This window comes from Zingiber officinale, chromosome 9A, assembly GCF_018446385.1.
Source record: "Zingiber officinale cultivar Zhangliang chromosome 9A, Zo_v1.1, whole genome shotgun sequence".
Classification (NCBI taxonomy): domain Eukaryota; kingdom Viridiplantae; phylum Streptophyta; class Magnoliopsida; order Zingiberales; family Zingiberaceae; genus Zingiber; species Zingiber officinale.
The window spans coordinates 80,006,805-80,021,327 of NC_056002.1; the positions used below are offsets into that span (position 1 = coordinate 80,006,805).

The window sequence follows — 14,523 nt, forward strand, 5'->3', positions numbered from 1 at the left end:
AATCCTTTCTTGTCCAAACAAGAAACTGAAATTATGTTCTTAGTCAAGGCAGGCACATAACAACAATCATCTAATTCTAGTACAAGCCCAGAGGGAAGAGATAGATGATAAGTTCCTACAGCAATAGCAGCAACTCGTGCTCCATTGCCTACTCGTAGGTCTATCTCACCCTTCGTCAATGCCCTGCTATTTCTCAGCGCTTGTACATTAGTACAAATGTGCGAAGCACATCCGGTATCTAATACCCACGATGAAGAAATAGAGAGGTTGACTTCTATGACATGTATACCTGAAGTAGAATCTTATTTCTCTTCTTCGTAAGATCTTCCAGGTATTCTTTGGAGTTCCTCTTCCAGTGCCTTGCTTGTCCTTAATATAGGTGACAAAGATGTTCAACCATATCGTAAGCGCTCATCAACTCATGTTGCTTCTGAAGCTTAGAGTTCATGGTTGCGAGCATAAGACAGGACACATCTAATGCGTCATCTTGATGCTTCTTGTAAGCATCCCGGTCAGCTCGCGTGGTAGTGGCAGGAGGAGCCTCCGGAATGGGCTGCTCCAGAACGTACAGTTTACGTTCCTGAGTGAGAACTATTCTCAGGTTCCTGTACCAGTCCAGGAAATTTGCTCCGTTGAGCTTGTCCTTCTTAAGGACAGAACGCAGGGAGAAAGAGTTCGTATTCGACGTCATGGTTATCTACACCAGAAAATTTACAGAAATAAATATCATATTTTTAAAATCATTTAATTAGGCCTTTAATTAAATGATGCTCCCACTGAATTCTATAATTCTTGTGGGACAAGATCCACATCATACTAACCCTTGAGTTAGCTTTTGCTAATACGCCTAAGGCTTAGTATGATCGGTAGGTAACGATTACCAATTACATCTCTATGCAACCCTTGTTTATAAAATCAATATCCGCATTTATATTAAAACTCGAATTAGCTTTGGCTAATACGCCCGAGATTTAATATAGATGTGATTTTGACCTATCATTCCAACTATTGGAAGAATGCCTATAGTTGACTCGATCCAACCGAGTAACTAGGAATACTCAATCTAATTGAGTTTGTATTTACCCATGCGTTGATAGGCGGGACCAATATTGTCCCTCCGTACCCTACCAAGATAATATGTATTGCTCTGCTTTGGCAGATTCAACAATACATGTGATCGAGGTAGTGATAGGTATTACGGCACGGTTAGGCATTTAGAGTTGGTTCGATCGAGATCTAATCTAATCGAAAAGGATGCATCTTGTGCATGACTTATATCTAATCTAATCGCAAGGGTGCATCATGTGCACGACTTAGATCTAATCTAATCGTAAGGCACTAATTAATTAATTACTTATTAAACATGCATCATATACATAAGCAATTAACTAATTAAGCTATTTGTGATTTAGTCATGGCCCTACTACGATCTTCTCAAGCCAATGAGAAGATCGAATGGTCAACCTAGGGTCAACAGCTTCTCCAAGCTCCTCCCTTTGACAACCTTGTGTTGCTTGTGCCCGCCTCGGAACTCCGTCTCGTGTGGACCCTCCACCGCTCCAATTTGTACATTACAATTTGAAACTCGAGTTACATTCGAGTCTAAATCTAATTTACAACAAGAATATAAGAGAAAGCCATGACGCGCAGGTCGCGGAAAAATAAAACATACAACACGCGCAAGCACATAACGGCACGCAGGCCGTATTATGAATTACAACACAACCAATCATATTGGGTTTTTGGGCCATGACTATCACAAAATTAATATATAATTCAAAATTATATATTTTTCATAATTTTCTATAATTTTAAAATTAATTTTTACAATTTTTTTACGAGTAAAATTTCCCGGCGGTCCCGTTTAGCGGTTTCGGGCGCAATCGCGGAACGGATTCCCTTGCGGGGCCCAGGGCCAGCCCCCCTACCCACGGTCTAACCATCGCGAGGGTTCCTTTGCGATCCAACAACGCCTAAACCCACTGTCCCAAAACGATTTGGGCCGAGACATTGCCGTTTCGGAAAAATCTTCTCGACGGGTTCGTTTTTAGCGATTTCGGGTGTAATCGCGGAGCAAATCCCCTTGCGGGGTTAGGGGCAGTAACCCTACCCACGATCTAACCATCGTGAGTTGCTCCTTCGCGATCTAATGGCACCCAAGCCCGCTGTCCCAAACGGATTTGGGGCAAAACGAAGCCGTTTTGGAAAAATCTTTCCGATAGCCGAAGCCTACAAGTGCCGAGACACTTGTGCTTCGCTTCTACGGAAAAATTACTCATAAAAAAATATAAAATCATAATTTTACAGAAAATTACAGAAATTTTAGTTTTCATAAAACCAAAAATCAAACTCGTACAAGCCTTGCACGTGGCTCTGATACCACTGTTGGAAAACCGCTTTTCGCGTCGCAGAAACCCCGAATCACCCAAAGCCGTAGGATCCGTGCAAGGAAAAATTTTGAAAACACAAGTACGAGTTATAAACAATGATCTACAGTAGATCTACAAAGGAAAACACTTTATACCTTTGGTGCGTGCCCTCGCAAATCCCGCTCGTCCAAGGTACGTGTCGGATCTCCAAAGTATCAAGGTAGATACTTCTCTAGTGATATCCACACGAACAAGGAGTGTCTCTCACACTCAAAGGATAGAGAAGAGAGCCCCAAGTGTGCTAGCACTTTCTAAGGCTCTCGGGTAGGATTTAAAAGGAAGAAAAGAAAGGATGCAAAAGGAATGTCTTACACTCAAGAAGTAGTATCCCTCCTTTGTGATCTTCACTCTTCCTTTGCTCTTGGAACTCACTCAACCACCTTCATCATCCCTTGGAACCCACGGCAACAACAAGAGAAGAGGAGGAAGAAGCTAGGAAGAAGATGGAATAATTACCACACATCAATACACACTAAATGAAAACCATTCCCTCTTTAGTGTGGCCGGCCACACACATAACTCCCTCATTTAATGTGGCCGGCCACATTAAATAGAATGGGAAGTGTTGTAACCTCCATGAGGTGGCATGTGATGTGGCAAGGATGAGTCATCCTTATGATGTGGCAACACATCAAGTCAAACTTGATGTTTCAACTTCTATTTGGTCAAGTCAAACTTGACCAATTGTCTTCCTTGTTGAGTTAAATCCAACCTTTGACTCAAGTCAATTTTAATTTAATGAATCTCAATTCATTAATATAAATTGACTCAATGAATCAAATCTAAATTAGACTCATTCAACAATTGAATCTAATTGAGTCTAACTCAATAAGTCTAATTTGAATCCAATTGGTTCATCATATGAACCCAATCCAATTGGTTCATCATATGAACTCAATCTCCATCCACTTGTTCTTTGTGTGTGACCCAATAGGTTCTTGTAACGTTGGCAATGTTTCTAAACTCCTTTAGAAACATAAGCAATGAGCGGTATCTAGCAATACATCATTGCTACCCAAGTTACAAGAATGTTGAGATCCAACATCACCTTGTGACTATTAATTGTGATTCATCACAATATATGACAAGTGTCCTTCTATCCTAGACATCTAGATTGATCAATGTGAGGCATAGACCATGTCATCCTCTGACCAATCTAAATCTTGAACTCCAAGTAGACTCACTCAATCAAATGAGCTCAATATCTCATATTGACTCATTTGGGTATGGCCATACACTTCTTGGTCTTACTCTATCAAGAATATCGATGTTGCTCCCGTCATATGGGAGGGATAGATCCCATCTACTTCACTCACATCCCTCTGCATAATTCGTAACATACCCAGTAATCGCCTTTATAGTCCACCCAGTTACGGGTCACGTTTGACGAAACCAAAGTACATAACTCCTTATGTAGGGATCCATGGTGACTTCAGGTCTAAGGACTAATAGTCATACTAATAGCCACATGAGAAAGTATATGACACTCATATAACGATCCATGATACTTTCTCATGGCGAGTCATTCAGTATACATTCTCTAATGCATACCCATGTGTCAGCTTGATATCTCTATATCCATGACTTGTGAGATCAAGTCATCGAGCTGACCTACATGCTAGTCTTATTGTATTAACATTGTCCCTGAATGTTAATACTCGACTAGGAATGATTTAGAGTAGTGTTCCCTATATCATCTCACTATCGATTCAACTAATCGATTGATATAGGTATGAACCTTCTACTCAAGGACGCTATTATACTTAGTCTATTTGGCACTAATAAGTATAATAACCAAACAAATGCCTTTATTAATATACAAGAATATGATACAATGAGTCCATACAATCATCAAATGATTGGCTCTAGGGCTCTAACTAACACAGCCGCCGACGATCAGCTCCCTATGGCATCGGTGTCGGGGAAGAGGATATCGCGCGAGAATGTGCTTCGGGAGAAGAAATTGGAAATTTAGGGATTATAGTTTTTAATTAAATACTTAGGTTAACTTAATTAAATCCTAAGTTAACTTCTTAATTAACTCCTAACTTAAATGAGTATTCCAAACAAGCTCCGCTTAGCCCCATCGATTCATCCCCTCAATACGAATCATACGAACCCCGTTTAAATTTCGAAAAAGTTCTAAAAATTCTTGAAAAATCCCATAAGATTATTTCTCAAATAATCTTTTTTTTTATTTTGTGATATCTTATAGCCTTGGCACTTATCCACGGCGAAGGCAAATTTTATCCTCAGAATCCATGAACAGTATCGAGCCGCCTTTGATAACCATGGAGGGCGCTATCAAATACTGTTCAACTGAAGGCAGCTTGCTTACTTTCGTGCCTTGCAACAAATGTGTTAGTCCAAATACCCTACAAGACAAGTGTTAGCATAAATATAATAAATATTGTAATTAGTTCCTGTTATCCCAGGACCAGGAACTATTCAAGATTTTAGTTTAGGGATCCCAAATTGACCTAAACTTGACTAACGCCTACTATCCCTCAACTGGGATGCATCCTCACAGTCACTCTCCTCTAGTGACTTACCTTTACTTACCTTTTGCTAGACATCTGGTCAACTCGTTGACCTAGCTGGACTTCCCTGTAATACTGAGTTAGCACAATAGATAAAATAGTACAGTAAAACATAGTTAACAGAATTCAAGATTCGTTGGTCCGGTCGACCGTGCACGGTCGATCAAAAACTAGTCGGTCACATATAACGTAGGGTTATCTCCCCCTAGGGTTGCCTAGCTTCACTCACCAGGACTTCATCCACTTAGCTTCACTCATTAGGGCCTGGCTTTACTCACCAGGACTACCTCTACCTAACTTCACTCACCTAGACTTCCACCACCTAGCTTCACTCACTAGGGTCAGACTTCACTCACCAGAACTTCCACCACCTAGCTTCACTCACTAGGGCCCGACTTTACTCACCAGGACTTCCACCACCTAGCTTCACTCGCTAGGGTCTGACTTCACTCACCAAAACATCTACTTTGCCTAACCTCTAATTAGGACTTCTCCTTGCTAGTCATTTTGTCCTGACTAGACTATTCTCTTCCAAACATCAAGACTTATTTGGATTAACCCTTGTTCAAACTGACTAAACTTGGGTACATTATCAAACATCAAAGTCATAGAAGTCAATTGCACCAACAAAATAATCAATCAAACATGAGAAGTAAGCTCAAACACAATACATACATATAAGATCAAATGAATACAAGGCATAGCAATGCCACAAAAATAGGAAATTGGCAAATCCATGACTTCTTACATCAATCTAAATTACAATTACTCCCTTAATTCTAGAACAATATATCTACTTCATGACATGGAGGAAAGAATCCAAAGACATAGGAATTAAAAGCATCAAAACCCAACGTAGAAGAAGAAGAGAGAAGAAGCTTATTCGTTGCATTGACCGATCTTCGGATCAAATCCTTTGCTTCTGGAGTCGGTGAGATGATGAAAAAGGCTTTGGATCATAGAGCAGAGAGTAGTGAGAATGTAGATCAGAATCAAGATGGATCTTTCAAAAGGGTCTCACCTTCCTCCCCTGAAAAGGAGACGAATCCCCCTTAAATATTGCTAGGCACAGGCCTAGCATGACTCGTGCCACGGCCGTGTGACATCCACATAGTCACCCTCTGCTTAGCCTCTGGTATGGTGGCACAGTCATATGGATTCACACGCTATATACTGCTTTACTTCTGGAAAATCCACACAGCCTTGTGGAATCCACACGGCCAGAGTCTGCTCCTTCTCTGGAAACCCACACAATTGTGTGAATCCACACGGACAGGTCTATCTTCTTCTCTTCTTCATGGAATGGTTGTGTGCCATCAACACGACCGAGGTCATCTCCTCCTCTGGTAAGTGGCACGACCGTGGATTCCACACGACCAAACCCCTTTGTATTCGTTTGTTCTCTGAATCGTCCATGAATATTATTTTTGCTCCCAAAGTGTTTTCTGTTAATATAAAAGTATACAAAGAGCAGATTTCCGACAAAGAAAAGTAATTATGCTGAAAATACGATAAGAGGTGTAAAAATACATAGATCAAGTGTAAAAAAAAAAAATATATGAATGTGCATGAAAATATGTATAACAAAATATATAATTTATGCATATCACGGTCTGCCATTGCCACCCGCTTTTTACAACACTGCTCTTCATCACTATTTCTTTTGTGTGATATTTTACACTCTTGAACCAAAATATTTTGTTATAAAAAGAGAGATGCTCTTTGGTAGAAAAGAAATAATAGAAAGGTACCTATTAGAACAATTCCATTCACAAAGGGCATATTTTAATAAATTGCTCGATTCACCGGTGTATATTCCCATCATCCGCAGCCAACCAAACACTAAGTTCTCCATTAATTCAACTAAAGATCATTCAACCATGGTCACTTTTAAGTTAAAGGCCTAAAAGTTGTCTTTCTGTAAGTGGTAGCATTAACATGCTTTGTAACCACTATTTATCAGTTATGTTCTTCATTTTTGGATCACACACACGTCATGCTGACGCAAACTAATGATATATACGAACCATATATTCTGGTTTAATCATGTTCTAACCACGTGCATAATTTTGAATAAGAGTAATTAAGTGTACGAATTTTCCATCCCTATGGAATTCCGGAGAATGAAGGGTTAAACTATATCGGATCTATTATATATAATTTTATCCCACATTGTAATAGGATATATCTAAAACTTGATGAACTCATAGTTCTAAAGTCACACGGTAGCAATTTGTGTCAAAACTGCTTACTTATGAATCGGAGAAAGAAATCTAAATATATACTGCAAAAGCAAAATTTTCCATTGGAATTTTTATGGTACTTCGGCCATGGAGTGGTTTCATCAAAGCTATCTTTTTATTGGGTGCAAGTGGCTGGCAACTTGATGTAGGTAGAAGAAGAAAATAAATTAATCATGCTGTTTGATAATTGCAGTCAAAGAACGATCATTATATCAAAAGGCAGTTGGCCACGTTTGTGGTTTCTGTCTTCACTTGCACCACACGTGACTCTTTTTCATATGGTTGTAAAAGAATATAATTAATTCATGATAGCCTACTTGATCTAAAATCTCCCTAGTGATAATTAGGTCTTCATATGTATGTGACTTTGTATGACTTGACTTGAATTTGACTTACTCGTGACTATTAACTTTATCTATTTTAGTTACGCTTATCTTTACTTATTACTTTATTTGATCTTATGCGTAATTTACTTATTTCAGTTGTGTTCATTTCTATGCTTCTTATTCTAAGCTATTCCTTGCTTTTGTGCTTCTACTTAATTGCCTTATTTTTTAGTATTAATTCTAAAAGTCAATTATAAGATGATTGACACATCTAGATTAGACTTATTGAATTAAACTCAAGTAAATCCATCCATATAAATTCAATCTAATCCGAATTAGACTTGAATTAAACTCAAATGAATCCATTCACTAAAGAGGATTAAGGGAGATTAATAAAATATTAAAAGAGTTCATTTTGAAATTGATTATTCGTTCAATTTCAAAAAAGTTGAATTCGAGAATGAAGAATTCAAAATTGACTTTAATGGAGTATTAATGCTCATTAAGTTACATTAAGTAAATTAATGCTCATTAAATATTTTTATTGGATGAAGTACAAAAGTTTTTTTTTTCATTTTCAAAATGGGAGATTCATTCTTCTTTTTCTCTCCTCTTTCTTTGGCCGAAACTTACCAAAGGGTTGCTAGCACAACCTTAAGTATTGGTCTTCTTAATTTTCTTGTATTCGTGTGGATGCCAGAAGAGATACGGACACATGATCGTGTTGAGATCCTTACTTTCATGAGATCATGTTCATGCTTCAAAGATAGAACTCTTTCTCATAAAACTTAGTATATGTTATTCTTTATCCTTCGCATGGATCTTTTAAAAGGATCTAGTAAGTTTTTCCCCTATGCTTTCTACCTGTTTAGCGCGCCAGATATTAACAATGGTATTAGAGCTGCTTGTGAAGGCATATACTAAGTTGTAGTAGATTTTATATGTGATATAGAAATTGCATGAGATATTACTATGATTTGTATGATTATGAGTGTTTATTTTTATTAGAAATGAAATAGTTTGTGTTGAACAAACTAAAGGATATAGCATCTTCATATATATTATGAACACGTGTTATAGCCGATTTCGTTTGATAAAAATATGTACTTCCAAGGTCTTAGCCAAAAACTATTGTGAACAACAAGGGTTTAGCCAAACTGTTGAGAACAACAATGTGTCGATTTTTGTGGGTAGCAGGTTCTTAGGTGTGGTAACAACTCATACATTGAGTATGCAAAGTAATTTTGTATCGGGGGCACTGCCCCCCAACCTCTGAAAGGGACGTTGCCCCCTTGACCCCCGCCTACTAACCACATAACTGGACCACCATGGTGTTATGGCTCATACGTCTTTATTGAAATTATAGTAGATTTTATGTTATAAATATATTATGAATGTTATATGATATGGTGCATGGTTATGACCCATAACCTTGATATAATTAGATATATATGCACTACAAGAAAAACCCTCATAGACATCGGTGGAACAACATCGGTTTTAAGCAAAAACCGATGTCTTTGAGTATTTTACACCGGTTTTTCCAAAAACCAGTGTCTATAAGCGCAGATTTTCGCTCATAAACATCGGTTTTTTAAGCTGATGTATATGAGCGCCTTTTTTTTTGTTAATAGACACCGATTTTAACAGCGGTTTTTAAAACCCGGTGTCTATGATAAAATAAAATAATTTATTTTCCCACCAATACTTAAGCCAAATTTGCAACACTTCAATATTTCCTCCAAACCTAAACCTATATCGCACCGTCCACCATCTCTCTCAGCCTCATCTCCCACTTCCCCTTTCTAGATCGACGCATGATGCCCTTGCTTCTTCAGCCAACCACACCGCATCTCCTCCATCTCCTCCTCTGGGTAAGAAGAGGCTGCCTGTGTGGATTGGAGTCATCGCCGAGTCACTAGAAGTATCCCTCCTCCACTCTTACTCGATCTCATATCTGGTAACCTCGATTCCTCATCTCCTTCTTCTGATTTGATTCCTCCTTGTCGATCCTCGTGTGGCCAGGACTGATCGGAGCTCCTTGCTCGCTGATTTTGCTGCTCACGGTAGGATTCAGCGCTGCCTCCGGGTGTGTTATCGACTAATTGGTCGACATGGTGAGGGGGAAGACGCAGATGAGGAGGATAGAGAGACTGGCCAGCCGGCAGGTGACCTTTTCCGAGCATCGGAGAGGCCTTCTGAAGAAGGCCTTTGAGCTCTCCGTGTTGGATTAAAAAGGGGCGTTGTGTCCTGGGAACCCTAAAGATACTCCCGCTATGGGTTTAGGAAATGCATGATAAATATACCCAATTATTTACCTGGTCTTCCAACTTCCAATCCCGAAGCCATGCATTCCTCCTCCAAAGCCCTAGGCGAGCTCCTCCGCTCGCCGAAGCGTCTCCGCCCGATCTCCCTCTCCCCGGAATCCATGACCCTCAAATCCCCCCTCTCCACCCTCCACGCCCCTCCTCTTGTCGCCGGTGAACACCCCTCCGCACTCACGTCGGAGCAGGCGAAGAGGGCGAAGAGGGTCGACGCCGGCCGATCCCTTTCCCGATGGAAGCAGAACCTCAGTATCTGTTCCGAAAGGATCGCGACAAGGAAAGGTACTCATTCCGATCCGTATGTGAAGCTGGGAGAGCTCTTGGTCGAGGAGGCATGGCTGGAGGCTCTCCCCGGCGAGCTTCAGAAACCCTACGCGCAGAACCTGTGCAGGTTTGTGGAGATGTAGATGCGCAGCAGCGTCCCTATCTACCCTCCGCCCCACCTTATATTTAATGCTCTTCATTTGACTTCCTTTGATGAAGTCAAGGCAGTCATTATTGGACAGGTAGACTCCTTGACCTGAATCATTTTGTTATGCCTCATTGTATGTCATGTTCTTTGAGTTTCTTGTTTCTTACGCATGCTACAACTTTGACAGTTTGTGCCTCCTGATTCCCATTTATTAACTAGATGAATATCAAGTTTATTCATACTGTCAAAGTGTATTGATCTAGTAGCAGTGGCTTGTAGAATGATGTTGGTCATTTTATCTGAGGCCTCCATTATTTGGTTCCATGTACAAAATCGAAAAGAACATGATTTAAATTTTGGTTTCTATGCCTTGCTTTGGTTTGATGAGTTTGATAGTTTAATTATATTTGGTTCTTGTTTTTTTTTTTGAAAAAAAATTTAACCAAAAATGCCAAAATATAATTTGTAATATATTTTCAAGTAAATCCTCAAAGCCTTGTCCGTGTATGTCTTAATTAACTCTAGTTAACTTAACAATGAATAACAACATTTCTACATATGATATTTGTTCCATGTCACAAGATAGAGTTGATATATCCAAAACTTTTTGCATGTAGTATCCTACTAATATGCCTCTTTGCTTTCCACTTTGTATCCAGCACTAAGGAAAAATGATAATACTTTTGCATGCAAATTTTAAAATGAACACTTCTAAGATGATGGGCAGCAATTTTTTTTAAAAAAAATTATGTAGTACTTCTGTTAATTTGGAACTCAACAATATGTTTTTCTCTTTTCCAGATTATGTGAAGGTGGAGAATTATTAGAAAGAATTTTATCCAGGTAAAAAAGTGATTTTATTGGCCATAATTTATATCTATTTGATTATTTGAATTTGAAAATTAATAGCTTTTGATTGCTTTTTTTCCCTTGTGTTCTCAAGAGGTGGAAGGTACTCAGAGGAGGATGCAAAAGCTATAGTTATTCAAATACTGAGTGTAATCGCCTTTTGTCATCTTCAAGGTGTTGTGCATCGTGATTTAAAGCCAGAGGTTTGTATCATAGAGAACTTTCATTCAATTTATGCAGACATGATATTACTTTAGATCTCTTATTTTACAGGAGCAACTTAGGGTATTCTGCTGTTCATTTCTTTTTCAACATATATTTTTCAGTGCTGTTAATATTTCTTCCTTGTATTTAACAACAGAATTTTCTTTTCACCACTAGAGATGAAAATGCTCAGATGAAGTTGATTGATTTTGTTAAACCAGGTGAGCATTGTTTAGTGGCATGGTCTAGTTGATTGCTTTTTTGGTGATGTTAAACATGAAAATGTTATCCTATTTTGTTATGGATTCCTTTTGTTGTTTTCTCTAGTACCATTTGTTGTGAGTTTCCTTTGCCACTGAAGTTTTTGAATGTGTCATTCAACCTATCATTTTCTGCATTATATTTTAGGTATTTTACAGATTTTTGCTGTAATAGAATAGAGTCCTCTTTTTTCAGCTTTAATTTTTAACGAAAGCATCATGTAAGAATTGTTGCATTAACATAAATCTATCAAAGTACAACAGCAAATGATGAGAAGTAATAATAATCTTGAATAGGATATAAGTAATATTAGATTGGAAAGAGAAAAGTGGGAAGGGTTACAAACTAATAATTGTCAACATCGCGTGGCACTCATATTTAACTTGGCTACTTGGAAGACATTTTTGAGTTTGATCACCTCAAGATGCCAATTGAAATTGTTTCAAATTTTTCTAGCAGGTCTTTTTAATTATTCTTTAGTTGGCTTTGGATTTATAGAATTTTATACAGTAGTTACTTGTTTGTTCACATCATTCTTGAATCATATGTCAAATTGTTTTGTGACAACTTATAGCATCCACTGTTACTAAGAAACTATTTCGACCTGATAATTACTCTCAATTATCCATACATTGATAACCCAAATATCCTCAGTTGATATGGGTTAGTGCATGAGATGAAATTTCCACAACAAACTTAAGCAATGTTAATGTAGAATGGGGAAGGATTAAATACCAGGTTTAACATGAAAACAAGATAGAAGTATTTAACAATATTAGAAGGCAAAATTTCAACTCAATGAATAATGCATGCAAGTGTTAGATCTATGTGTCTTGAACGTTAAGGGATCTACAATGTATGGTGCCTTTAAACTAACAATTAAAGGTTCAAAAATTGATATAGCAATAGATGACTTAGAAGGCAAACCCAATATGGATATCTTAGAGCTACTACTCTACAAACCCGGTAAATGTGTGCTTAAATTTCAAATCTTGTAGCACCAAATGGAGAAGGACTTTCCACTGGCATGGTTAAAACTTTTATGTATTATTGACCTGTAGAGTCTTGGTACTTGGGAGGATGTATGGTTAAGTTTGGCTTCTTCCTCCTCATGGATCCTTGAGAATACTTCGTTTTCTTTTTGGACAAATTAGTTTATGGCGACTTGAGAGTAATCTTTTTATTGAATTTCAACAAAGTTACATAACTTGGGAGAGAACTAATGAAAAACATAATCAGTTGACCTTTGTATTCTAGTAAATGGGTTACCTCTTAGAGTTTTCAGCATCGAACAAAATTTGACAACCTACTCTTGGTTTTTAGCTTGATCATAATGAATTTGATATCGCTATATTTCTTATGTACCTATGTTAGTTCCTTATTGATGTTGTTCCTTCATATTTCAGAAGTATCACCCTACAAAACTTCTCACAATTGTGTATCAACCATTTGCACTTGTAACAACTGCCATATTTACATACCATGAAGCAAAAGTTAACACTAGGCTGCGCAACTTAACTGGTTATATCTTGTTTTTCCTATGTTCGCTTTTCCTTATCGTGGTAAGCTCCTATTATTCTTGTAACGCCCGCCCTCCCTGCTACCCTAAGGGACGGGGCTACGATACTCTACGTATAAATTTTTCTTTTTAAAACAGCGGAAGACTTAAAATAATTTTCATAGTTTTAATAAAACTTTTCTTTTAAATTTCTTTTGAACTATACTATCACATGGCATCAAAATCATAACATCAAATCTAGTGGAATCATAATGTCAAGCCACACATGTTTAGGTATCACAAGTCATAAAATACCAATGCATAGTTGTTTAAAGAAACTTTAAGCAGGTTCTTATTTATTTGGTTGCCTAGCCACTGCCACACACATCTTCATTGCCCCTCCTGCTGCTCCTCTAACTCATCCAGCTTTTTCCTTTATCTGTGGTACAAGGAAAGTAAGCTATGAGCACTCATGGCTCAGTAAGTTCCTTTCCTACTCACTAAAACCAACAATCAGCACATAATCAAGAATGCATCAACAAGTCATAATCTCAACTAATCATGGCATAACATAGCATTCTATTCAAGCATATCATGCATCATAATATAATCACAACTAGTCATAGAATATCAAGCATCACCATGGCCGAAACATATACATAGTGCATTGCATAAAACATAGCTAGACATGGCATAACAAACAAGTATTATGGTATATCAAAGCATGGCCGAAACATGTATATCAAAGCATCATTCCATGGCCGAAACATGTACATCAAGGCATCATCATATCTATGGCCGAAATCTATATATCAAGCATCAACAATTCCATGGCCGAACATGTCTATAAGGTATAGCATGAACATAACATAATTATACCTTATCATGGCATATCATAATCAAGAGCATAACATGAAACATAGCATAATCATAAGGTGTATGCAATATGATTTTGGAAAACATGTATCCGAAAAACATGTGTATGTCTCATGATCTTTAAAACCATTTTCTTTTACATATATACTTGAAAATAATCTCAACATAAGGGGGATCCCGGCTATGTACCACTTACATATTGCGCGCAACCTTGTAGGTCCAAGGTAGCAAGTCTTGAACCCTACGAGGCAAACATACTAGGCCCTTAGTCCTAGGGGCACTTAGGAGCCCATCCCTAACGAGGTCCTTAGTCCCCGGGGCGCTTATGGAGCCCACCCTTGGTACAAGCCACTCACACATAAAGTAAAGTACATGTCATGCATATCATGTATCATAAAAGCATGCATCACTTAGGCACACATCATAAAAGTATGCATCACTTAGGCATACATCATGTCATAAAAGTATGCATCACTTAGGCATACATCATATCATAAAGGTATGCATCACTTAGGCATACATCATATCATAAAGGTATGCATCACTTAGGCATACATCATG

At 38.1% G+C, this 14,523-nt stretch overlaps 2 protein-coding genes across 2 annotated transcripts; both read left to right on the forward strand.

Annotated features, from left to right (window-relative positions):
- The first annotated feature begins 9,885 nt into the window (after nucleotides 1-9,885).
- On the forward strand, nucleotides 9,886-10,269 carry LOC122019291 (uracil-DNA glycosylase, mitochondrial-like). The gene has a single exon (XM_042576774.1). It carries the CDS (start codon nucleotides 9,886-9,888, stop codon nucleotides 10,267-10,269), a length of 384 nt encoding a protein of 127 aa, XP_042432708.1.
- Nucleotides 10,270-10,292: 23 nt separating this feature from the next.
- LOC122019292 (CDPK-related protein kinase-like) lies at nucleotides 10,293-11,767 on the forward strand. The gene is made up of 5 exons (XM_042576775.1): nucleotides 10,293-10,368; nucleotides 11,076-11,117; nucleotides 11,218-11,326; nucleotides 11,485-11,548; nucleotides 11,736-11,767. Exons 1-5 carry the CDS (start codon nucleotides 10,340-10,342, stop codon nucleotides 11,765-11,767), a joined length of 276 nt encoding a protein of 91 aa, XP_042432709.1. The 5' UTR covers nucleotides 10,293-10,339.
- Nucleotides 11,768-14,523: the final 2,756 nt, after the last annotated feature.